This window comes from Eretmochelys imbricata, chromosome 7, assembly GCF_965152235.1.
Source record: "Eretmochelys imbricata isolate rEreImb1 chromosome 7, rEreImb1.hap1, whole genome shotgun sequence".
NCBI lineage: Eukaryota > Metazoa > Chordata > Testudines > Cheloniidae > Eretmochelys > Eretmochelys imbricata.
The window spans coordinates 23,900,002-23,927,101 of record NC_135578.1 but is presented as its reverse complement, the minus strand read 5'-3'; the positions used below and the strand labels follow the sequence as shown (position 1 = coordinate 23,927,101).

At 45.5% G+C, this 27,100-nt stretch overlaps 1 protein-coding gene across 2 annotated transcripts in view; it reads right to left on the bottom strand.

Moving 5' to 3' along the window:
* Positions 1-8,219: 8,219 nt before the first annotated feature.
* The window catches only part of RAB7A (RAB7A, member RAS oncogene family), a 31,469-nt gene continuing 12,588 nt past the window's right edge, over positions 8,220-27,100 (bottom strand). For both annotated transcript variants that reach the window (XM_077822352.1, XM_077822351.1), the window contains 5 exons: positions 16,410-16,470; positions 14,214-14,340; positions 10,908-11,126; positions 9,523-9,651; positions 8,220-9,158 (listed from right to left, as the gene is read on the bottom strand). In XM_077822352.1, the coding sequence (XP_077678478.1) occupies positions 9,063-9,158; positions 9,523-9,651; positions 10,908-11,126; positions 14,214-14,340; positions 16,410-16,462 (624 nt within the window). In that variant the 5' untranslated portion in view covers positions 16,463-16,470 and the 3' untranslated portion in view covers positions 8,220-9,062. The remainder of the gene's footprint in view (positions 9,159-9,522; positions 9,652-10,907; positions 11,127-14,213; positions 14,341-16,409; positions 16,471-27,100) is intronic.

Below are 27,100 nucleotides of genomic sequence, written 5' to 3'. Positions count from 1 at the left end.
ACCCTAATCACTGACATAAATTATAAGGATGATCCTCCTCCCCCTGCCACTTTGTGTGGCATGAGAGCAAGGGTGCTGGAACAATTTGTACAGTGGGGGCGCTGAGAGCCATTGAACCAAACTGTAAACCCTGTGAATGATAGAAACCACTTTAACCTGTAAAACCAATATATGATTGAAACCACTTCAAGCCAGGGGGGGTGCAGCACCACCCCCTAGTTCCAGCACCTATGAATGAGAGAGGAGCCTCACTCATTTTCGTAACAAATGGCTAAGGTACCTAAGCCCTCTGACGCCGTGATTCACAAGCAAAAACAGGCACCTCCCTGCAGCCTGGACTTGACTTAAGGGCAGAAGAGAAGACCCTGTGAGGGACAGAGTTTAGGACACACCCCTCTCATCAACATCTCCCAGTGGCTAATTTAGGCAGCCGCCTCTAGCATGCGGGTTGCCTGGCTCACCTTCTAAGCTGCTTGACTTTTCCCATTCATTGTATAGGGAGCCCAGGTGGCTAACTCAGGGTTTGTGGAGCCCATTGTTGTACCAGTGATTTGTTAGTTGCCTAAAAGTTAGGCATCGCAACACTTAGTGTTGCAATGCCTAAGTATGTCATTTTGTAGATCTGGACCTTAACTTCTCTAAACTTCAGTTTCCCCCCATCATAATCCTTCCTTTTTCCAGCTTGTCTGCTGAGATAGTTAGCTCTTTCGGGCAGGGATTGTAGCTATGTGTGTGTGTGTGTGCAGTGCCTAACACAATAGGGCCCTGATCTCAGCTGGAGCATCTAGGCACTACTGCAATACAAATAATTGGCTGGCTAGCAGGACAGTACCCTAAACAATATCTGGCGGCAGCTCAAGTATCTGCTTCATGCCAAAGAAAAGGATAGAGGAGAAAAGCTAATTGGGAGGGGATGGCTGAAATGTTTACATCAAAGTCTCAGACTGAAAGCGCTAGTCACACTGGATTCCATCAGACTGAACCCAGACATGGAGTTTGAGTCCCACAAACATGGCAATAGGATGCTGCCTGCAAGAAAAGCCTGCAGTCCTGGTGCACAGGATGGAAATATGTGAGTCTCTCTCCGCCCTGCACTCTAGGAATGGGTTCCCAGAGCAAAGGGCTCTTTTGAGCTGGCTACTTCACCAGGTGGCTGACCCCTTCCTGTTACTGCTACTCAGGTGATGGAGTTCAGGAGCACTAGCTTCCAATCCCTGCACCACGGATGTTGTGATGCAGGTTGAGAGTTGAGTTCAGTGTGAACTTCTTGGGATTCACCCACCCACAGTATCAAACGGTAGCACCCAGAGGAAGAGGTGCAGCCATCATCAACTGGCAATGGTCTAGTTGTTAGAGCGGGGGCCTGGGAGTCAGGACTGCTCAGTTATAGTTCTGTTGCTGACTGACTCTGCGTGGGCAAGTCACTCAACCTCGCTGTGCCTCAAGTTCCCCATCTGGAAAATGGGGCTATAATATCTACCCACCTCCCGGGAGGCCAAGAGACATAAATAGCTGTTTGAAAATCCCTTTAAGCTGGTAGAAATATTATCTAGTGCCCTCCCTACAGATTAACATAACCGGCAAAAGCTATTCATCTCAGGCAGGATTCTCCCTTCCCGCCCTGGGAGCTGCTAAAAACTCCCTTCTCCAGATACCCAGTTGCTGAGCTGCTCTGAGCCAGGCACTCAGCGCTGAGCTGGGGAACAGCCCTGTGGCTGTGCCCAGACCCAGCCGGGTGTTCCTGTGCCCCTCCGCTGACACTCAAACCACCGAGGAGGCTGGAAGGTTGTGCATTGGCCACCTGGGTCCCCAGGCATTGTGACGTCACCGTCTCCATGGCGGTGGAACACTGGCTCGTGACTACGCATGAGGCGGTGCGGGAGCTGGGAAGCCCCGAAGCAGAGGACTGGGGGGAGCAGCGGCAGCAGGCGGGATGCGAACGCCTCAGCTCACCACAGTGGGCTTAAAGGGCAGGAACGCTACCCCCGTGGCGCCGGCGCGCCTCCACCCCGCCGCGACCCAGCTGCCTCAGGGAGGGAGCAGTGGGAAGCTGTGCCGGGGCTGCGATCCGGCATCGGCTCACCCGTCTATCTCCAGAGCAGCATCGCCCGTGGCCGGAGCCCTGCTCTCTCATGCCCGTAGGGCAGCGAATTCACCTGCCCCGGGGGCGTGGGTGTAGTTTTATAGCTAAAGGGTCAAGCTGCAATTCCTGGCGCCCCCCCCATCCGCAGGCCCAGGAGCAGCAATTCCACTTCCCTCCCCCAGAGCTGCACTGACCTGCCTGGGGGACAGGGGCTCTCACGGGTTTCCTTTCTCCCAGGGCCCTTTGGCTTCTCCTTTTGCTCTAGCCCCTTCCTGCCCCTGCTCCCCCTCAGGGCTTCCTGCTGCTAGGCCTGCACTTCCTTCACAGCCTCTCCAAATCCTCCTTGCACAAGCCAAGCTGTTGCTGCTTCTATGCCTTGCCCTTTAGCAGCATCTGAACGTGGCAGGCAGGGAGACAGGCCTTTGGATTTCCTGAGACTTCCCCTCCCATTGCCTGCAAGCCACTAAGGGCCTGTCCACACAGTGGTGATGCTGGCATAGAGCCCTGGAGTTTGGTTTGGATTGAGATCCCCAGAATCCCAGCCTACTGGTGGAGTCAGATCTCCGTGTTTGAGTCATGAAGGGAGGGAGTCCGAGCACTGGTTAGCATAATATAGTAATCTTCAAAGCACTTCACTGCCATCAATGAATTCACCTGGACAGCCTGTTGTGGGGTGATTGTGGCATGCCACAGAGGACACTGAAGCACAGAGACTTACCCTGCTAGGAATAACATCCCTGTCTCCTGGCTCCCCGTCCGCTGTGCAGGCCCCATGGTGCATATGAGAGCAGATGGATGATGGAGTCTTGCCTGCGCCCTCCCAGTACTGAGCCTTTTCCTTTATCTGCTTGTGTCAGCCAGAAGCTGGTAAATGACTAGAAAAAGTGACTTGGCATAGCAGCCTGCTATTTGCCCAGGCCTTCTCAGCCTAGCCAACAGGCCAAGCCAAGCAGTGTCAGCCCCACTTCCTGTGCCACAGTTGTGGGACCAGGACCTGGGCCACCTCTGATATTTGAAGCATCAGGTTTTAGCTGCATTTGGCTAATCCACTCACTCAGTGTTTGTATCTTTAGAGGGCCACGACAGGACATGTTCAGCCACCTTGGGGGATACCATGATACAATAGGGAAGGGCCACCACTGCCCAGCTCAGTCTAATGACCACCTTCTACAGCCCTGTCTGGCCTAGGGAAACAATTGGGTGTTTTTGTTTTCCAATAGAGTTAGCTCAACTGAGCTAGCTTAACTCTCCTGAAAACCTCCTTTAACACCAGTGTGGCAACACACTGGCACCCTGCACACCTCAGGTGCTTAAAGGGCAGGGACGCCTACCCCCATAGTCCATCGCCAGATCACCCAGTCACTGGGATACACTTGAGTCACATTTCCAGGCTTGCCCTCACAACCATGAGGGTTAGAAACGTGGTATTGCAATGTAAGAGATTCTCACATTAACTGCATCACTCCAGACCTAAGGCTTTAAGAAAAACTCTATTGCAAGACTTTTGTGAAACCACAAGAATGGCAGCCCTAGCAGCAAATACCAGCACAGTAAGATTTACGGAGTTGCTCTTTTATAAGCAAAGGAAGCTCAGAGAGTTAGGGACCAAATGCAGCCCATTCAACCCATCAGCTGGTCACAAAAACTTCCCAGCTGGCATACTCATGGGCAGTGAATAGTACAAAGTCTGGCATACACAAACCCTCAGGCTATGTCTACACTGCACTGAGAAGTGAGCCTCCCAGCCTGGGTACACAGACTAGCTCAGCTCAAGTTATCACACTAGAAATAGTAGCATGGATGTTGTGGTTCAGGAAGCAGCTCAGGCTTGCTAGCCCACCGGACCCTGTGGGTCGAAGATCAGGTGACTAACCCAAGTCTCTGCTGGAGCTACAGTGTCCACACGCTGCTATTATTAATGTGCTAGCTCAAGCCAAACCAGTGGAAGTCTGTTGACATGGGCTAGGAGGCTCACTTCCAGCTGCAGTGTAAACATACCCTTATAGGCCCTGTCCTCAGCCAGCCAGCCAAACTGGATTGAAACTGTTGCTGGGCCATTTGTGGATTGGCACTTTAGGATTCACACTACAGCTGAAAATCTCTTAGACACAGCTTCACTGACCTTTATGGTCCTGGATTGCGTTTAAAGCATAACACAGCTATACTACAGAAACTGTGCTAGATGGCTGCTAACAGCTGTTCTTACAAAACTTCGGGGCTAGCATAGAGACAACTGTTCTGTGGATGGCAGCTTAATGGAGTGTAACTTTGTCTCCCATATTACAGCTGAGATCAGAATCATTTTCCTCCTCACCAATCCTCTTCTTCAGAAAACCTAAATTACATGTACCTGTCCTCAAACCAAACTTCTTCCCCCCCCCCCCCCCCAACAACTCAGAAGCATTGCTTCCTTCTAGGCTGGCACACATGAGTGATGACCCCTAGAAATTCTCTCATATATTTGTTGGACGTTGGAGCTTTCCACACGTTCCGATTCTCCTCAGTGTTGGTTTCTAATTCAAGGCCACCAGCAAATCACAGCAGCACTGGGCAAATAAAGTAGAGATTGTTGCTCCAGATCTATAAATCATTCACTCCACCTAATGTATGTCACTGTTGCACAGGTTGCTCACAAATGAAGCAGCCCTGGGAGGTCTGGCTATTGATCAACTCCACCCATGACCCAACATTTAAGAGTGCTTCCCCATCCAAACATGGCACTAAATCAAATGTTAAACTGTACATGGTAAAATAGGTGTCTGAGTGCAGATCTGAACTTTGGTTTATTAAGGACTGAGGCATCAGGAACTAGAATAGAGGAAGGTAGCCGTTTAGGTGTGCCAATCGCTGCCCTTTTCTCCACACTAGCAGAACTACAGAAGAGGCTTGTTTCTTTAGACTAGAAGCAGTATCAAATACTATTCAAGTGCTTGAGAGGGGCTGAATGAGCTAATCCCTGTCCCGAGCAGCATGGGAGCAAAGTCTTCCTATATTTGTACAGCACTTAGCACAATGAAACCCTGATACAAACAGGCTAGCAGATGCTATTACAATACAAGTAATAAATCAAACAGTGAAGCATTATTGAAAAGCTCTCTTTGGTGCCTTCTGGACTTAAATCTATGACCAACCACAGTGTACAATGTGGTTCAGGGAGGTTGAAATGCCCTTGGCATTCAAATGAGACAGCAGAATCTAATTTGAGACTAAGGAGAGACCCACATAAGAGGGCTCCTGAGTTATTTGAAAAATAACTCAATTGAGGTAGTTTTAACTTCAGTGTCATCTATTAGCAACTGAAAGGACATGCAGCTGCTCATTCCAAGCAAGCCTTATCACTTGCATCCCTTAGCCCCTTTCTCCAGGCCCAGCCCAGGGTTGGAGGTCATGGCCCAACAGCACTTCTGCTATTTGTGCGCATGAACAGCTGCACATGCCCTTCCCATTGCTGATCAGCAATTACATTTCAATAGACTAGGCAAGTGTCTAACACTGTATTACAGGCAGTCAGCAGCCCCACAAGTATTCAAAAACATTTGCTGGGCTGCATAACCTATTGAGCGCATCTCATGGTTACGTTCCCACTCATTGGGCAAAAAGTCTTGCTTTTTTCAGGGCAGAGAAATTAGCCTAGCCAGAAGCTGACTTACCTAGCACCCACAGAGTCTAGATTATGCAAAGCAATGTAAATATTAGAGACTAAATTAAAGCAAAGGTAGTACTGAGAGGAAAGACATTGAGACAGAGATGGTTTGAAGTGGGATTTGGAGAGATGCAGGAAGGCTGGGCTTAGCAGAACATGCCTGAGACCAGGGAAGATTTTAGAAAGGAACACGTGGCAGTCAGCAGGACTGTTTAATAGTTACTTTGACTTAACAGCAGTAGCTCTTGCCCATGAAGGGCCTGTATTTTGAAAGCCCCCAGACCAGCCTAAAGCCTTTGCAACGTATTTGTTGTTGTAACACTGGGCTGCCGCCATCAGCCAGGCCATAAGGTGCTGAGAGAAGAGATTCGCTTCATTCTTCTGCCTTTTGACTCTGCTATGAAACAAGTTGCATCCTGAGCCCAGGACACCTTGGTCTAGGTCCACCTGAAGGCTCTTTAGCACATAAGGTGCCTGCTGTAGAGGACATAGAACAGATGGCCCTTGTATGTAGCCAGTGCAGTCTACACTACCAAGTAAAGTATCAAAGAGGTAGCATGTTAGCCTGTACCCTTCTCTTCGTGTGCCAGTATATTTACACCTGCATCTGTCATTTTCACACCACACATCTGAAATGGGTTTTTTAAACCCAAAGGCTTATGCCCAAATAAATGTTAGTCTTTAGATGCCAGCAGAATCCTTGCTGTTCTACCAAGTAAGGTGGGCACGGGTGCTGCCACTGCAGCACTCAGCACTATGGAAAAGAGCAGCAGGAGAGAGCTGTGCACCATCACAGGCTCTCAGAGAATTTAAGTACTGTAATGGATTAAGAGGAATTGTGGAGTGGCCTGTAGCACACTTCTAGCCATCCTAGAAAGGAGAAGATGCTTAGAGTTCTGAAGGAGTCCCTCAGTCTCCAAGTTAAAAATAGTGCACCAGCAGGCAAAGTTGTGGAGGGGGGATGCTGTCTCACTGTGCAGATGAGTTGGATGTAGGGTTAAGAGGCTTCCTACACCAGAAGTGAGCTCCAGCCAGCAGCTTTGCTTTAAATGCTGCTAGCTACAGGAGGCAGGGGTGTGCTCTGGGCTGTTTAGGATTAACTAAGGGTGCCTTGACACTGGCCTCTCTCCTCACCACACAAACAGTTTTATTTGGTCCAGACTTTATCTGTAAAGCAGGGGGAAAAGGGATATAGCCTTCCCTCTCCCCAACAAAAAGAGTTCTTCCACCACACTACATTTGCTTGCTATATTAAGCCATAGTCCTCCCTCTGCAACTTGAGTATTGTGACCAGCTGCCAAAGCTTAGAACGTTCACTTTAACCCTAGTGTGGGTTCTCTTATTAGTCAGTGTAAAAAGCCAATGGTGGCATTTGAGACCTTGTAGATATTGAAGCAGAGAAAAGTCAGTTGGAGCTGGTAGTAGATCTGGGTTGCCCTTCCCTATTCCCCCCCCACTCCCAAGACCTTGACTTGGGTCATCTGTCTTTAACAGTAGGCTAGTACTGTGGCTAACAGTCCATGCAAAGATGGCAGGAGAGGGGAGTGTCAAGGAGATTCCACAGCACTGAAGTGTAGTGCAACACTTCTTCCTGCAGACAGAAGAGTGCCTGGGTGTAGCAGTTAGACACCACTTGCTCTGCAGAGCACCACCATCATGCAGGGATTGCGTATCAGCCAATCATGTTATGTTAATGCAAACATGATCTTACAGGAACTGCCTAGGGCTCCAAGGAGGACTGGACACCAGGGGTACAATGAAGAGAACTCTGCTTCATCTGCTGTACAGCAAGTGGACAATTAGAGCTGGAGCTTCCCTGTAACCTGTTCCATCATTTGCTGAAGTCTCTAGACAACAGCTCCTCTCAAGCCTTTTCTAGGAGTTTTATCAAGCAGTTAGAAGGCCTGCTCATTTCCATTATTCAAGAGTTTAAAGCTACAGAGATCATTGCTGATTTTTCTTCTCTATAGAGAGGAAATAAAGGGTGGGAGACAAGGCCCTTCATTTAGGAAGGGCTCACTTTAATTTAGTTCCATGAGTTCCCATTACAGAGCATGGGAGACAGTTTAATAGGGAAGATAATCAGAAACAGGGAGGAAAACCACCACCAAGTTTTGTTCTTGTTAAGTTTATTGGCATCATGTTTGTCACAACCGCTTAGCCTACGTACTAGAATGTAGACCTCTGGAAAACGGGTAGAAGTGTTCCATTGAAGCAAGCTACAAATGCAAGAACAAAGACTAGGGAAAAGAGGAGGAAACGGAGGGGACAACCAAGTTTTTCCCCATACCAAAAATTCCAGATTAGTGGTTGGCACAAGGGGAGGAAAGATTTATATTCCAGGTCATTTGTCAAGGGATCACCACCTCAACCCAGGAAAGGGAAAGATGAGCTCCTTCCACAAAGGTGGGAGTTACTGGAACACCTCAGACTTTAATGTTCTGCAAAGAATGCAAAAAAGTTAGTGGACAGGGAAGGTGAACAAACAAGATGAACATTTGATAGCTGTATTTAATTTTTTGCATCCAATAATCCAGTATGCACATCCTCTGAAAATTTAGAGACAAGGAAGCCAGACAGATTTTCCAGGAGATGAAGCTTTTTTCTGCTCTCAAAGTCAATAAAAAGGTTTACATAATTCTTGCTTCTACTGTACAGAATACTGCCTCTATCTAGACTTTGTTGCTAGCACACTGCATTTCAGAGTCCTCCTCACTTTCTAGTGAATCTGTGTTTCAGTACTTAAACATGTAATTCAAGAATTTTACACTAATTTATACATTTTTAATTGGTTGCATATATTAACATGTACTATAAGATTTTTCCTAAAGAAGCATTACATAATACATGGATACTGTAAAAAGATCTGATTAGTTAAAAGTAACAAGCATTAACAGAGATACATACAAAACTCAACCTAATTAGACTGAGTGCTGAGCTTGCGATGAACTATGGGTAATCAGCCTTTCCAGTTGCAGCCTTCACAGGGGAACACAAGACAGTTAAAAATGTATGTCAATTGTTACACAGATTACCTGTAAACAGTCTTTCCATTGGACACCTGAATTAGCTTACGTTCCAAACTTACATAAGAATTTCCATTTTAAACTAAGAGAAAGGCCTGTTACCATGAAGTGATGTGGAAGGATGTAGGGACATGGATGAGTTCTGTGTAAGGGAATGGGCTTACAGTTGCTCATGGTAGATGGGGAGGATTTTGGCAGCTGGAGATGGGAGTTTATTTCATTTGTTTTTACACAGAAGAGGGGCTGTGTGTTTGAAGGCCTAAGTGTGATCTGTTTGTGAAGGACTGTGCTCAACCCCTCCATCTCCATCTCAGCAGCTGCAGGACTCTGCAGTGGCCTTTGCTCGGTCATTCTTGTCTAGTTTGATGGGTTCAGGGAATTCGTTGTAAAGCTCCACCTCTGTTTCCTAAGAAAAGAGAAGAGAGTCACTAGTTATAGATTTTACTTGTTCTCAGCTAGGTCTGCACCACTGAGGGAAGCGGGTAGTGTGGAGTGTTAGATTGCTATTGGGGAAGGTGGCTTTCTGCTGGGAAGAGGATTGCCTGAAGGAGGAGTAGGGAAATGACACCAAGTCTGGAAGACACCAAAGATGGCAAGTGCTGACTTGGCACACTCCTTTGGGAAGGGGCAGATACTGATGCAGAGAAGTCAAATTCAGCACGTCTCCTGCAAGTGTCATTAGCTTAAATGCAACATGAACAGCTTAGATTCTGGTTGCAGAGTTGACTGGAAAGCCACTAGAGGGTGCTAGATATTTCTTCATATCATACCTGTTTAAGTGCATTTCGTGCAATTGTCTGGAAAGCTTGTTCCACATTAATGGCCTCCTTGGCACTGGTTTCAAAGTAAGGGATGTTATTTTTGCTGTAGCACCAGGCCTGTGCTCGTTTTGTGGTAACCTGTATGAGGAACAGGGAACAATCACCACCTTCATCTATGGCAGGGTGGCCAACCTGTGGCTCCAAGGCCACACGCAGCTCTTCAGAAGTTAATATGTGGCTCCTTGTATAGGCACTGACTCTGGGGCTGGAGCTACAGGTGCCAATTTTCCAGTGTGCCAAGGGGTGCTCATTGCTCAACCCTTGGCTCTGCCAAAGGCCCTGCCCCCACTCCACCCCTTCCCTGAGGCTGCCATGCCCTTGCTACTCCCCCCCAAGCCTCCTGCACACCACGAAACAGATGCTCAGGAGGTGCAGGGAGGGAAGGAGAAGCACCGGGGGGGAGGAGAAGAGCTGATGTGGGTGCTGCTAACATATTACTGTCTCTGGCAATGTCCATTGGTAAATTCTGGCTCCTTCTCAGGCTGGCCACCCCTGATCTATGCAAAGAGCACTCTGCCAGTGTTGGTCGTCAAGTGGAGAATTTGGTACACAGTTTGAATCCTAACTGCAGTAAGATTTTGCTACAGCTGGAGCAAGTGACAGATATTTTGTTTAGAATGCAGCTAGATTAACTCCACTGTCTAGCACTTTGGTATCAGTTCTCCAAGAACTATGGAGTCATCTGCATAGTCCAACTGCCCCCAACCCTTGGGACTCAAAGGGTCAGGTATATGCTGGATGTTACAATGTACGTCCTAACTTTCACTGCATGGGCAACATGCAAGAGAACTGCTTTAGAAAACCCAGTGAGTTGCTTGATAATGGCTGGGATTTCAGTGCAGAGATTGAACTTTTGCTTGAGGGTATTCTGAAGGAGGTTTGCCCATCCCCTCCTGCCCCCGATTCCTCAGAGGAAGCCTCCGCTTTAGGTATATTATGAACCCTACAGTCACAATGGACACCCCTTTCCTCCACACAGCACGCAAGACAGACCAGCAACATTTTCACCAAGCCAGAGGTGACCTGGAACTGCATGGAGTAAGTCTTTGAGATGGCTTGGAGCAGCTAAATAAGACTCAACTAGCATCTGTGCTGCACTTCTTGAACCACTGCCTCATGTTTCCTCTAATGTTATGCCCCTTCTCTCCAAGGGAATGTATGCATGGCTCTGTTGAGGACAGATGGGTAGCCCTCTTCACAAGGGCCCAGGTTAAACAGTGTTAGCGGTGACTCTAAGCTGCCCTGATGCTTTGGACAAGACTAAGCTGCCTCTTAGAATTATCCCGACAAGCTCTCTGATACAGTGGCCTTTCTTGAAAGCTACTGAGACTTACTTGTCTGTTTTCTAGGTCAATCTTGTTTCCCAACACAACAAAAGGGAAGTTCTCAGGATCTCTTGGACTGGCCTGAATGAGAAACTCGTCCCTCCAGCTGTCTAGGGTTTTAAATGTATTTGGAGCTGTCACATCGAATACCAGCACGCAGCAGTCTGCTCCTCTGTAGAAGGCCACACCCAGAGACTGAAACCGTTCCTGTCCTGCTGTATCCCATATCTATAGAAAAAGCAGAGGGACAAGTTAGTACAGAAGTTACTTACTGGACTTGACATGGGTCTTGGGGCAGCTCTAGTGCCATTTAAATTGGGGGATCTAGCATATTTGTTTATCCAATGCCCCTTGGAATTCTGCCAACCTTTCTTATCTATAGAAAAAGCAGAGGGACAAGTTAGTACAGAAGTTACTTACTGGACTTGACATGGGTCTTGGGGCAGCTCTAGTGCCATTTAAATTGGGGGATCTAGCATATTTGTTTATCCAATGCCCCTTGGAATTCTGCAGTCCTCAACACTGCCATGAGGCTGGTTGAGAGAAATTAGGGACTTTCCCTTACATCTCCTGCACATATGGTGTGTGCAAGAAGTCACTATAAGCTGAGCAAAACGGGCCCTTCCTAAAGGCCCTTAGCTCCTTGTAGGAGGCAAGACTACTGCAGTTTCAGAATTGTATCAAACTTCTGAATCCTGTCTCAAATTTAGACCAGTGCATCAAGAAAGTTTAAACTAAGTGACATTTTGGGATTGGATAGTCAAGAGATTATACATATCCTGGCTTTCAAAAGCCATCTGTATCACACTGTTACAAGAGATACAGGAGTAGGCAGCCACAGTGAGTCTAGATCTGAGCAACATTGAATCCTATTTGGAAGGCAAGTTTCCCCTGAGGCTTTTCAGACAGATGTGTTAGGTTTGAGAATGCAGTAGTGCTTTCATATGTTCATGTATATCTTTTACAAGTTTCACCATGTACTTCAACCCTACCAATAGGTAAGCAACCAGCAAAAAACAAGCTAAGACAACTCTACAAGCTAGTAGTTTCCCTACAAGCCAATGTGATGTGGTCAGGAATTCTATGCACTAATATCCTACCATTCAATTCCTCCCCCCCCTGCTCCTAGAGTGATTTCCAGTCAGACTCAATCAATTTCTTGTTTCCCCAAGACAGCTGGAAGTTCTGATCATTTAGAATTCCTGTCTGCAGCTGGTTTGAGTTTAATTGCAAGCTGAAGTTCAACAGCAGTTTGTTAAAGTGAGTCCTGGGAAGTCTTCCCTGCCCCACTCCCTTTTGTGTAAGAAACAGCAAAATCTGCAGCAAAGTTGGGAAAAGTCAAGCATGATGGCAGTTCTGTGCTTTAGCCCATTTGAGGTTGGGTGGCCAGGTTGTCCACAGCAGAGCAGCCATACTAGAGGGCTACCCCCTGGAGTATTTCAACAGAACACTAGAGTTTCCAGTAGATATTTCCCTTTGATAGCTCTTTAGATCTGAAGAAGAGATTAGAATTGGAGAAGCTTACCCAAAGTCAATAAAAATCATCAGAATAGGAAGTTAAGGGGTACAAGTCTTCATGCTTCAGAGTGTAAGCCAATCACTAGCTGACACTAGGGAAGGGCTTCCCCTCAGCAAAAGGGTGGGGGGGATTTACTGAATCTTCCTACAGAAGATCCAGTTTAGTTACCAGTATTAGAGACTGGACTAGTGACCTAGCAATTCTGTTACCAGATATCAATATTCCTGATCAGTGGGTATGGGAAGAGTTAAGCCAGTTGTGTTCTATTCTAGAAGATAGTCCACCCATCACCCCGATTGTTTCAAAATCTACTGCACACTCCCTCTTAGCCCCCACCCCCTGTCAGGGGCCCAGGTCAATAATCCTCAAACTGTGGGGGTAGGCCTCCTTAGGGAGGTGCAGAGGAACATTTGGAAGACAGGAAGCAGGGCCTGGGCCAACCTTCACAGGGAGTGGGGAGGGAGTGCCAGGCTTCTAGTCATGCTTCACCTCCAGTCTCGCTCCTCCCCCATCCCCAGCTCTGCCTTCAGCCCAAGCTCTGCTGCTGAGGAAGCCTTGGCTGTGCAGTAGTGGAGGAGGGGTACAGACAGATTCTGTTAATGTTGGTGGTGGTACAGGGGGAGGGGGAGAAGGAAGACTGGAAAAGTTGGTGTACCACTGGCCTAGGTTGTGTGTATGAAAAAAGCAAACATGTCATGGCCAGTCACTCTGACCACAGTAGTGTTCTAGCCTAGAACATTAAGGGTCTGCATACACTAGAAGGCTAGACATGCTATCCTACTCTTGGGGCATCCTTGTATTAGTGTGTTTAAGGAACCAAGTGGACAGTGTTCCAGCCCAGGACCTGGTGGTAATACTACCCAACAGCTCTATAAGTGTCCCATACACAAATAAAGCAGTGTTTGAACACCCAAAGCAACTAAGCACTGGTGTTATTAGGCTGCATAGATAGTCCTGCTTACACTGCTCCTCCATGTAGGATGGGAAGCTATTTTGGCTTGAACTGCTGGTAAATAAGTCTCCTCAACTTACTTTCTAGGCCACTGAAGACAGGGTCTTACAATCAGAAGGTTAGACTTATGTGACTAATCTGCAGTCTGCTAGAGAAAGGAGTAATTCCTTCAAAGGGCCTTTCATGCCTGGCTCTACAAGTACTCTGCCTTCTCCTCCCTCCCATGAGGGAAAGATTTATTCAGTTGATAACTGGATAAGTGAGGATACCTCCCATTTAAGAGGGCTAACTGTATCTTGAACTAAAGTTCTTGGATCTTAGCCCAGGATAGTGTCTTCTTCATGCCACCCTTGTACTCTGCTTGGCCACTAGGCCTTCTGTTTTGGCTGGCTGTAGCCAGCCTTCAGAACTCCCCACCATGTGAAGGCCTCAGCTTGAGGCCTTCCCCTGGTCTTTACTTTCTCAAGGGACAAGATGTAGAGAAAGGCTTCTCCCTCTGTCCCTTAAATGCAACTGAGGAGCTGCATTTAATATCGGAGGTGGTTAGAAACTGATGGCCAAAGGGAGAAGAGTAGCTAAGAAATGCAAAGATCCAAGGAGCCAGCATAGATATTTGTAGGATCATTATGGTTAAGGGTCACCTGCAGTTAATTCAATCCTGAGCCAACATGCAGGGAATTACTGTGAAGTTGAGCACAGAAATGCTGGACCTCAGCTGCTTATATTTGGCATGAATGTGTACTTCTGCCCACTCCTGAGCACTTTACATCTGAGCTGTGAAAGCCTCTTAAAATGGGCAAGTAAACAAGAGATGAGATGCTAGCAGCTCAGTTGCTATCCTTACCTGCATTGTGACTAATCTATCATCCACCATCACCTCCTTTGTCAGGAAGTCCGCTCCTATTGTAGCTTTGTATTGGTTACTGAATTTCTTGTTCACATACTGGTTCATGAGTGAGGTTTTCCCCACCCTGTAGGAAGAGACAAAATGAGGCAAGACTAATCAAGAAATAATTTCTGCAGACAGCATTTTGCTACCGATAAGCGATTCAGTCCAAGCGTTTTTGCTTTATTTAATATCAGGATTAAGGCACCAGGACCTTCACTCCGAAGTATGTTGACCAAATGCCTGATCACAGCGAGCGGGACATTTAGAAGACACTTGCATTATTGTGGATGGGAGAAGTGACTATGAAGCTCCTTGAGCTAGAGAGATTTTCTCAGGCTGTGTAAGCTCAACCAGCCCATTTGGTTCTGATGAGGAAAGGGAATAATTGCAAGCACTTTTGGAAGTGTTCCTTTAGGACAGGTTTCAGAGTAACAGCCGTGTTAGTCTGTATTCGCAAAAAGAAAAGGAATACTTGTGGCACCTTAGAGACTAACCAATTTATTTGAGCATGAGCTTTCGTGAGCTACAGCTCACTTCATCAGATGCATACCGTGGAAACTGCAGTAGACATTATATACACACAGACCATGAAACAATACCCCCTCCCACCCCACTGTCCTGCTGGTATTGTTTCATGGTCTGTGTGTATATAATGTTTACTGCAGTTTCCACGGTATGCATCCGATAAAGTGAGCTGTAGCTCATGCTCAAATAAATTGGTTAGTCTCTAAGGTGCCACAAGTACTCCTTTTCTTTTTCCTTTAGGACAGACACTGCTAAACTTTTGCTGCATCATCCCCTCCCTCCACAGGGAAAGTTTTCCCAGGGACAGAGAAACACTGGGGAGTGAGTGGGTAGCTCATGCCTGGAGCAGCAGCAGGACTTGGCTGGTGCCCATCCCCAAAGAACCACTTGGGGCAGACCAGGGCTCTTTAGCCCCATGCAGCAGAAGGGAAATATTCAGAGCTGTGGCCACAGGTGTCCAAGTGAGGGCAGCAGCAGGGAGTGTATGTATGAAATCTAGCAGACTGCAACTGGAGCAGGGCAGCTCTCCTGTCTGTGTCCACTGGAGACTCCTGTGGATTCTGCTGCCCTGGCCCAGACAGCCCCATGCTGCAGCCACCCCCCATAGGCTTGTTGTACCTCTCCCCTGCCCTGGGAAGGTGTGCCAGTTTGAAGATTCTATTCTTCAGAAAGGAGTGCACTGGATGTTGAGATAGTACCCACCACAAAGGGACCCCCCCAGACATGATTTTAGGCCTTCAGACAAGTGGCAGGGATTGGCTTCCAATAGAAAGTAGCTATACTGCTCTCACACCTCAAGTCCCTTCAGGTTATGAAGTGAAAACAGCTAATGGAATCTAACATGATGAACAAAGCAGTTTGAATGGTATTGCTACAGTAGCCAAATAACTTCATCATGTCCAGTGGAGACATAAGACCTTAACATACTTTGCTTAGTGAAGTAGCCTAGGGAGTGGAGATTCTCCCAGATATACCAGCTTAGAGGTTACCACCACTCCCTCAAGGCTACCAAGTGTTCTGTTCAGCAACTTGCTGTATGTGGTGGCATGACAGATTTGTTTATCTGATGAGACTCAGGGTCAAATTACTGTTTGTGCAGTAAATCCAAGAACAAAGAAGCATCTGCTTCACTGATTAACAGGAAGCTGAAATTAACATCTTTGCTCAAGGTATCACTTGTGTATTGTTCATTACTCCCAGATAACAAGGGAGTGGCTAGCACAGTATATTTAGTATTAATTGTTTTAGGACCCAATTCCTCATTGTCCAATGAGATGGTAAAAGCTTTAGGAGACTCCCAGGAATAAGACTTCAGATTTCTAAATGCAGATTTAGAAGATTTTTACCAAGTTGAGTTACCATAGAAGCTTCGGCAATACGGTAGATTGCCAGTATTTCTAAATACGGAATTGGGGACAAACACTGGGAACAAGGGGCTGTCAAGTGTCCTTAAAGCCATAAAGGCAGTATAGTAGTCAGCTGCTTTCCACAACTCAAATATCCATCTCACTCCAATACTTCACTGATCCAACCTAGGGAAGGACAAGCATTTGCAAGCCACATTATGGGACACTTCAGCCGGACACAAGTTGTTTACATTAAGTTATTAAAGGCTCCTCCACTTACCCAGAGTCTCCAAGGATAATGACTTTCAGTAACACTTTCTTCCTAGAAGTCATCTTTCAAACTAAAAGGAAAGAGAAGAGTTCCCATCATTCTGATGAGGAAATGACTGCACATTGTTATCAAACTAAGTCAAGTAGTTAACCTGGAATTGAAACTCTCCAAGCTTAAACATCCTATATCCCTGAAAGTTTTAAATGCAACCAGAGACTTCTGGAGCTTTAGAGTACAATTAATACTTGGCCACCAAGTTACTAATTAGTGGTTGCTCATTGGTTTAGGCCTCTTTGATTGCCATAAACTTCGTATAAATGGTGAGGCATAGACCATCTGCCCACCTCTGCTAGTAGACTGAGCTACAGCCCCCACTACGTTTTATAAGACTATCCAGTCTGGCTTCTTTTGGACATGTTGGCCCAAACTGACTCACCTGGTAGTGCTGAGCTTAGCTAGTGTAGCCTAATGGCACCAGTTAGAGGGGGGCTTCTTGTCCCTGTCAAGTCTCCTTGAGAGACCACAGACAGTACAGATTAGAGTTCTATTTCTAGGTAAGTCATGCAAAGAGGGAAGTATTAGGTGTTCTAGAGTAAGGTTAGAGGACACATGCAATAGCAAGAGAACTGAGATGGTGAACTTTCCAGTTGAACATCCTGATAGAAACAGTACTAGTAGTCTAGATCACTAGGATGTGTGGGGCACTGAGCAATGGAACTCAATAGGAGCAGCCTATGCTAAGGCTAGGAAAAGTGGTTACAAACCGCTCTGCAAAAAACCAAAACCAAAAACACACCCATCCCCTCACCTACAATGAGAATCCAATGCAATTAAAAACCAAATCCTAGCATGCAAGAATGTTTCAATTTCATTTAAAATATGTTTAAAAAAGTTTTAGCAAAAATGGTTGCTAAGGGTCAATTTACTGAAAGGGACTCCCCCCACTGTAAGCTTCTTAGAAGAGTCAGCTGTGGCATCATGTTTTTAATACACTATAGTGTACTTGGAGTAACTGACTGTTGAGCTGAACAGTTGATAGAAATTCTGCTTCTGAGGTCCTCTTCACTAGGCTAGAAGAAGTTTGAGGACCCAAGTTTAGATACTGCTCTAGCTCCACTGCTCTCATTGGTTGCCCAGTATTGATGGGATTGTACTATATATTTAGCTTAGGGGCCTTAATGGCATTTTTAATGTTGCTCTCAGCACAGCACAGATGGGGGCATGCTCACTGTTGCCATTTTGAGCTTGTCTGTATACCACAGTTCCTTGTGCTCCCCATCTGTCTACATCCACCTGTTATCTCATCTAGATTATAGGCTTAGTAGGGCCTAGCACAATATAAAGAAGTCTGGGTTAAACCAGTTTAAGCAGATTCAGTACTGCTTTGTGTTTATAGAAAGTCTAACTGCTGCAGAACAATCACATGTTTATTGGTCCCACAAAGCCAGAGGGCACCCCATAATTCACCATTTCAGCATTCTGCCAAGGCCTATACATTTCTCAATAGGTTTTCTAGAGAGGGAAAAAAAGGAGTACTTTAAGCTAAACTTTAAAGTTACTCATCTTCATGTTTCATCCAGTTTTAGAGCTCCTTTCCCCCTCATCCAATTATGCCCTTTTCAGGGCAAGGATGCTCTGTTGGGGTTAACTGCTTGCATTGAATCAATCATTCTAGTAAGTGTCACAGCAGATTCTGATCCAGTCTTAATCACACAGTTCTCAATGTAGGGAACAGGTCATGGTATAATTCATTAGAGACAAATGTGGGATGGACCTGAGATTTGGACTCCTCACAAGTGACAGGAGTGATTTTTAGAGTTTATTTGGAAGAAGAGTTTGAAGAGCAGTCATTGATGTCATTTGCCATTGACCAGCAGTCAACTGCTTAATACTCTTAGCAAGAGAGGGGTTTACTCTTGTTGACACCACTCAGCAGCACTATGCAAACAGACTTGTGTGCCTTACAATCAAGGCCCTGTGTAAGTAACAATTTCATGGACTGCAAGAAAATGTTAGCCCAATACTGTCATTTCCTCCGTGCCCAGCAAGGAGACAAGCAGGCATCCCTGCTTCCACCTCCCCATGAGGCCCCAGCTACTTGTGGGGCGGGGGCCAGTCATGGATTTGGTTGGTCCAATCCTGGGGGAGAAAGGGGCTGCAGGCCAGGGGGTACCTCACTATACAGCGCTGTCCAGTAGCCCTGACAGTGTGACTGTTAGGAGTTGCTGCCCCTACCCCTGGTCACACCCAGGAAGACACTGCTACAACAGCTAGCAAGGAGTTAAGACCAGGAGCCATCCCCCAACCTTGATCCCCCATGACACCTACTTATGTTACAAATGGCAGTGGTGCTTGCTATTGTGCTGACTAGTAACAATGGAGCTCAGGCTGAGCTCCGTGGTGTCTTTGGGTCTCATGGGTGCTGCTGTGTGGCACCATTCCCAGCCCACCCCCCCCAACCCCTGCTGGCTTGACAGCAGCCGCTGGGCTGGAGCTGAACATTGAGTGAGCTAGGACTTGATCCCTTGCCCAAACGAGGTCAGACAAGTCAGCCTGGAGATGAATCATTGCTCCACCCCAAGGATAGGGCTGGCTGCTGTGCCCCCCAAACAGCCACAGCAGGGAGGTGGAAGCTGGGATGCTGGCTTCCACCTCCCTTCATTGGAAAACTGCAGCAGTTGGCAGCCATGTGAAATCTGAACTTTCACTCATGATACTGATTTTTAAATTTGATTTTTCAAGCCTTATAGTCCACCCAACTTTCTTCACCTCAGAATGGTGACAGTACCCTGAAGTACCAGCTTGCAGAGAACCAACTGTATGGCACAGTTTAGGCTAAAGCCAATTTTGGTTTCTAAAGCCACTTGAATCTCTGTAAAGATTCATGTACAAAGTAGTCTTACTGGTGTGCTCTCAATTACTGTTGAGTCTCACTTCTCTAGGAAGAGGAAAGAGTTTTCAAAAAATTGAAAGTAAATTCTACAAGTAAACAAATTTATACAGTTAGTTTCACTCTTACTGGAAAGTTCAGCATCACTGCCAATACACTTTCCTGGCATTTAGAGGCAGCTTTTGCCACTTCAGATGTATTAGTGTGTAGAGTAAGTGGTGTTTGTAGAGCTCCCAGTAACTTAGAAAGTTATGTATACACTCTAGCTGTAGAGTGACTTGACTTACTGCTCTATTAGGAGCCCTCCAGTTCTGCTATTGAAGATGTTATGAATTGCTTTGGACAACATAGGAACTGCTAGGCTGACACCTCACCTTCAGAAATTAAGTACTAGTCAGGATTGGCATTTCAATGATCAGGAGGCTGTATTGCTCAAAGTGGCAAAGTGAAGTTCTGATGCAAAGTGTTTTAATATCAACTGCCAAACTGAAATTGACATTTTAAGGGACTGACCATCTAGAATGCTAGACTCAACAGGGTATCAAGTTCAGTTGCATATTCTAGAATGTTTCCATTCAAACTTCATCTACACCAGTCTGAAGTAACTGCTGAGTATTATGGCTCTGGTGCCCAGGAAGGTAGCAAGCTATATGGAACAGTGAGCGTTGAGATCTGTAGCACTGAGTTTTGCAGCTGACAAATCCCTCTTGCTTGGTGGGAGAAAAAAAAAAAAGATTAAGATGTGCTTCATCTTTCTAAGAAAATGACAGTTCTGAGTACCCTGTGCATGGACACAGTCCTGCTATATTCCGATCAGGACATTAAGCCAATATCCATTCTTTGAAGACTGCACTCATCACTGCTACTTGTGCCTGAGCAGCTGGGTCCTTTATTCATAAACATGAACTGACAGCTTTAGAAAGCTATAGCTAAGCCATACGGAACCCATCTGAACTCAGATGTAGTCAGTGCCTGGTGCACTGAATTTCAGCCTTTGACCAGGTTTGGTGTTTGATTGCTACAAGCAGGCCAGGAGAGCACGAAGAGGGTACAGAACTGTGGCTTTATTGCCTTGACCATCAAAATTCCTGTGCTCCATTTATTGTTCATGGCAGTAACAGGTGGCTCTACCTTATTTGGGTTACACCAGATTTGCTTTGCAGTTTCTACAGAATGATTGGTGGAGCTGCCATGGTGTATGAAAGGAGATTTTAAACACTGGTATAGATGATCTTGACAGCCCCTCCCAACTGTGCTGTCTTCCTCAGTCTGTTTCTCCCCTTGCTTGGGCCACAGCCTAATGGGGATACAATTCACTTGGAACAGGCACCTGTCTATGTCCAAGACTGAAGAGGCATAGCTTCTAGAAACTTCACCCTTCTGCACCTTAGGAGGAAGTTCTCTTGTCTTTGGGGATACCTGTGAGACTGTTAATACAATAATCCTTGTTTTAGTTCCACTTTAAACATCTGAATTTAAACTTAAGATGACTTCTGGCTTAGCCCAGAGAAAGCGTGACTAGCTTAGATCTCTTGAAAGCAAGGCCCTCAGGTTAGACAGCCTGCTGTCTAGGGAGCAACTTTTTCTGCTGCCCTGATCTCTTATCAGCAAGTTTTGTTTCCAGGCCGGTGTCCATTGATCCAGAACTACTATCCCTACTTTCCAAGCTAATTACAAAAGCCTTTTTTTCAGTAGGCTAAACTGAGCTCATGCTGCCTTTCACAAGCCATCTGGCTGATTGAATCTAGTTTGTGAAGCCTCTTAAGCCAGAGGTGGCTAACCTGCGACTCCAGATCCACATATAGTTCAGAAGTCAATATGCAGCTCCTTGTCTAGGCACCAACTTTCCATTGTGCTGAGGGGTGCTCACTGCTCAACCCCTGGCTTGGCTACATGCCCTACCCCCCTTCCCATGAGCCTGGTGTTCCCTCCCTCCTCCCCCCCAAGAGCCTCCTGCACACCATGCAACAGCTGATTGGGAAGTGTGGGGAGGGAGCAGGGAGGTGCTGATCAGCAGGGCTGCTGATGTATTACGGTGGCTCTTTGGCAATGTACATTGGTAAATCCTGGCTCCTTCTCAGGCTGGCCACCCTGCCTTAAGCAGTTTGTGGGCAGGTCAGTAGAGACCCTTGGTCTATGAGGGATGCTCCCTTGTATCCTGTGGCATTGGGTAAGTACAGGCTAGTTTGTTTTATTACAATGGAATGTTGTAGAATTAATGCATAGGACCAAGTTCTATTTACTGGCTCTGCTACAGACTTCTTGTACAATACTGGGCAATTAACCTCAATTCTCTTCTCAAATTTACTGAGTTTGTCCCATTGCAAGACATCCTCATATGGAAGGAGTTGCATGCTTAAGCAGGTTCTCATACCAGTGCTGTAGTGTTATGGAAAAGCTATTATGGAAAGCCTTCTATGGGACATTCATTCTTCCAAAAGGTTTGAGAGATTTTACAAAGGCTATTCCAAGCTAAATTTGATATTGTGCCTTTAGTATTAACATAGGCTTTAGGATATTTGTGTTATCTTTTAAATCTGTGGCAGATGATTGTGAAGGTGCAGCTTCTTAAACTACCTTCACTTTAGTGAAACATGCATTCAAATAGACTTTCACCATCAATCATTAATCTACTCAAAGCTATGGAGAGCCTCAGAACCAAAGCTTTGTTAAAGCACTTCAAGCAGCAAAGTGCCCCTCCACCCAAGGACAACCAAAACCCAAAACACAGTGTAGTCTCTCCCACTGGATAGGTCTACACTACACAGCTTTTAGTGACATGGTTGTGCTGCTACAAGTCAGGCAGCGTAGCTGCTGTTTGCCAGCTCTCCTGCCAGAGCTGACTGACAACCCCCCCCCCCCCCCCACAACTTCCACCCACAACAAGCAGGGTGTGTTGTCAGTAGGAGCATGCTCCTGATAATGCGCTGTTCACATTGGCACTTATCAAAATGTTGTCTTTTGGGGTGGGGGAAGAAGAGAAGAGGTTTACCACCTCTTAAAGAGGAGAGGTGTTGTTCAATTGCCAGTGTAGAAATAGCCTCAAAGACAAGTAGGTTTTTTGTATTCAAAAATGCAGGAAGGTTGTTGAGGGTATTGTCAAGAGCATGTTCATTTGGAGAGTAGTTTTGCAGACTTGCTCTAGTTTAGGCCTTGTCTAGGCTTAGTTTTGCTGGTCTAGCAGGTGTGGTGTGGGGAGGGGGAAGAGAAGGAGAGAGTGCACTTACTAGTGAAGAGCCACCCCACAGATATAACTATGTTGGGAAGAGCCCTGATGGAGACTCAGTTATACCAGCACAAGCACTCTTGCTGGTAGAAGCTTTTGTTTGGGGAACTGGTATAATCTACACCACTAAAAGCCAGCATAAGCTGCATCTGTGCAAGGAGAGAGTGCCAATTCAGCTATAGTGGCAAATCCTTAGGGATTCTCTTCCTCTCCAGAAGATCTCCTCAGCCTGTGCTCCATGTTGGTCAGCCAGTTACCCAAATCAGATGAATTGGTGTTTGTTTAGTCAAAGCAAAGGTAAGCATAGCATGAACTAGTCCCTTTACTAAAGGGAACCTGTTAAACCTAAACCAGTTCAGATTAGGTGTACCACTATGTAAGATTGGTAAAACAAGTCAGTGGTAGTAGGTTCCAGGAACCTGCTACCTTTAGAGAACTAGAGCGTACAAGAGACAGTCTGCTGTATGTTTATAGTAGAAATGGAAGAACTATCAATTGCTATTCTAAAGCAGCTTCCTGAAAACTTTGTCTGCAAGTCTTGTTCTATAAGATGACTGCTGGCCGGATAAGCAAGTTAGTTTCAGAATACCTATGCAGGCCAAAGAAGAGAGATTCTTACATTGGGCAATTGGACTATTTATCCAGTCTAGATAACATTTCTAGCCTGATAGCTGTGAAAAGTTGAATACCAATTTTTTTATACCAAATGTGTAGACCCTCCTAGTGAGGAATTAGAGCTAAATGACTCATTAGAAGAAAGTCTAATAGTGTTACTATCTTGTAGGAGAGCATATTCACATTTCTTGCACTACTGGCTCCAGCCAGCCATTCTTGGAGACCATCTGAAAACTCCTGTCAGTCACTAAACCAGTCAGCAGCATTCCTTTCTGGTGGCTTAATCTTTGCTAGGGAAACTAGGTACTCTAAACAAGAATCCTTTGCCTTATTCATGACTTAGGAAGTTCTCCCTCCTCCCAAGAGCACAGGTTGATCCAGCAGCCTTGGAGGCTAAATCTAAAAACCACACTGAAATGTGCATAATCCAGGCATCTACATTCTCAGTCTCCCAGTGCTCCCTCCTCAAAAAACAAAACCCCATAGCTCAAACCTACTAGCCAGGCAAGGAGCAGAGCTGTGTCTTTACCAGTTCTGATTTCAGAAAAGCCAGATGAGCTTTATAGCTAAAACTGTTGGATAGTTCCCAAGAAGAGTTAGAAGTTACCTAGGAAGTTGTGTTCTTCCAACTCCAATCAGTATATACCATTCTGTAGTAATAGTCATTAGAGGAAATATAAGTGCTTATTTAAAGTGCAACTTATTAGAAATTCTTCTGCAATTGTCAAGAGGCAGCATGAGATGATACCATTGTGACTATTTCCTTTTGTTTCCAGTCCTCAGGGACAGGACCAGCTGTTTAAACATGCATCTCTACATCAAATTAAAAAGATGCCCTAGAGATGCTCACATAACCTCTCTAACTTTCACTTAACACTCTTAAGTTACTTGATAATCAACTGGATGGATGCACAAGCTGAGACATGGCAGTGCCCCAAAACATCCATATCAGTTACCTTTACAGTAGTCTACTGTCTAACAGGTGTAGTGCACACTGATGTTTGATGAGTCTGCCTTGTACTACTGTGAGGAGGCTGTTTCCCCCAGAACAGTGGTTCTCACCAAGAGGTATGTATACACTCGGGGGTAAGCAGAAGTCTTCCAGATGGTACAGCAACTCATCTAGGTATTTGTCTAGTTTTAGAACAGGCTACTTAAAAAGCACTAGTGAAGTCGGTACAAACTAAAATTTCATACAGACAGTTACTTTGTTGATTCTGCTGCACACAATATTTATATTCAAGTTGATTCTATGATAAAAATGAGAGCAATTTTTCAGTAATAGTGTGCTGTAACACTTTCATATTTTTATAAGCAACTAGTTTAAGTGAGGTGAAACTTGGGGTATGTAAGACAGACTTCTGAAAGGGGTCCAGTAATCTGGAATGGTTGAGAGCCTCAGCCCTAGAATATGAGGGGGCTTGAAAAGTTCATCTTCAGGGCAAGGAATAAGCACTCTCCTGGGAAAGCTATCAGCTCCAGCCAAGTCTAAGCTCTCAATTGGGACCTGTGTAATTAATGCACTGCTGTTGTCTTAAGGTCTGAAAAGAGTCCCAGGGATTTTGTTGCTTGTAGTGTTGCCAACCTGCAAAGTTACCAGTTTGTCAGTTTTCCACTCCAAGCAGTAGAAGTGTGGAGAAACTGAAAATACTGCCAAGAACAGCCCAAAAATGGAGGGCAGAGTAGCAGGGACATTCATGACAATAGCTAGGAAGCTCTGAGGTTGAAAGTGGAACAGTGCTTGTCCCTTCTGCAGAGTGTGGAAAAGATAGCCTTGGGCATTACTAGTAGAGATGATCATACAAGGGTTAGAACCAGAGCAGTTTGAACCCTTACCTGCCCCCTGCCAGCCAACAGAAAGAGGGAAGGTAGTTGCTCCCCAACTATATCTTCAGTGGTGGCAAAGAGCATTTAAGCCATCTGACTATGAATCTTCTGGTAAATTTTAAGTTCTAGGTGTGTGGCTAGGATGCAGAAAATAGTGGGTGAGCAAGTGTTAAACAGCAGAGGAAAAAAGGACCATCATAATGTGTGGGGCAGATTGAACAGTACAAGTGTTCTCTTTGATACCTCTGAATAAAATGGACAGAGTTAAGAGGAAGCTAGTGTAATAGGTAGTCTATTTAATTAGTGCTCTGTTAGCTAGGAAGCACAGCGGTACAGGTATCCATCCTGGCTGATGTGGCCAGAACAGCCCAGCAAAACACCTCTGCTCTTGTAGAGGAATACTATGGGATCTTTGACCCAGCAGATGTCCTGGTAGCAGAGTAATTGGGAATTATGCCAGGTTATTTGAAGTTAGTATTTCAGTAAGTGATCCAATAAAACCTCACAAGCAAATGTTTGCAGTCAAGGCTTATACTGAAACTCTTCCACTCCAGGGCTAGTGTAGGGAAATGTCTTTGTTTTCCCTCTCAGAAGTTGAGCTAAACATTTAGAGGATGGTATCCACTTCAAGAGATTTCTATTACTCACCAGTCATGACATTCTGCATGAAGGAAAGTAGTTTGAGAAATTAAAGTGGAAAGAGTATGTATGGATTTTGTGAATAAAAGATCTAAGCTAAGTAGACACCCATGGTCCTGAAGCATTCTTTCAGCTTGAAATGTGACAACTTCCCACTACTCCATCCTAGAAGTGGCAAGATATCCAGAGGCCTGGTCACCTCCCCCCATGAAAGAGGTCTATTTATAATACTTCAAGAGAACAGCATAACTTTGCTGCTAACTGGGTAGCTAAGAAAGCAATTTCTCAGGAATTTAATACTTCTACTTGGTGGGTTAACTGAAGTGCCTTTTTCTATTCTGAAATGTGCTGTCGGAAGTAAAGTCCACCATGGGTTCAACATATACCAACCAATGCAAATTGTGACCTTTTGGTGAATAAAAATTACATCTGAAGTTCAGATGCTCATTTGACACTAGATATCAGAACTAGACTTGATGGTAGCTGTTCAGTCAAAGGACAAACCTTTACCACCACACATTGTTGCAGCAGAATTTAACCATGTTAGGTGGTTAGTGTGACCTAAACCAGACATGGTTTAGAGATTAAGCAAATTTAGTGATTGAACTAATTAACTGGTTGTTTGTTAAAAAGACAGCAGCTAGTCTGACCCATGCATTTAGAGGTTTTGGGCAGGATGTGGTATCCATTATGACCAATCCAGTTTTGATGCCATTAAGTGGAGAGCCCAATACAAGAAATCTAACTGAATGAGCAGATCCACATGACATGATTTGATGCAGTAAGGGATGCAGTTAATTGGCCGCCCAGAATAGCATGTCATAGTTAAGCATTAGGTACAGCCTTGCTTATTCTGTTATGACTCAGGCATTAGAGATCTCTGGCCAGGCAAACATTCCTTGACCCTATTGAGTCACTGTGCATACAGAGTACTTTTAAATGGATTATAAGCTACCTTGAAAACGTTGTCCAGAGGTCCACAGAGCAAAAAACACTTCTTGCAGGCATGTTAAGGAAATGCCTTCTGTTCATCTGCAAGTACCCTCCAGGCATCATTTACAACAGTTAGACTTAGTTTCCCTTATGGAACAAGTTATGCCATTACAATTACACATTTAACTAAAGCCAAAAGATAGAGCTTTCTTTTGGAGGCTCCTGAGTTTACATTTAAGTCAGTTAACAGCTACTGTTTGGATGGCAGAAGTGCTCCTTAAACTTAAACAACAAGCAAAGTGTTTACTATGCCATGGTTACCACAAAACTACCTCACTTTGAGCTTTTCTTCAAACACTTAAGTATTTAGTACCATCCTTGAGGAACTCACTATGCTTGTACAGCACCTCAGATGGTGTCTATGCATTCAGATGTATCTGTATAGTAGCAATAACAGATGGCAGCTTCCTGTCAGATGTATATGAAAGTAATTAAGTCTCCCAAATTACAGGAAGTGTTAATGGCATTTTAAGTGGACTGTGTGTTTCTGTAGAATTGAGTGTCCTTTTG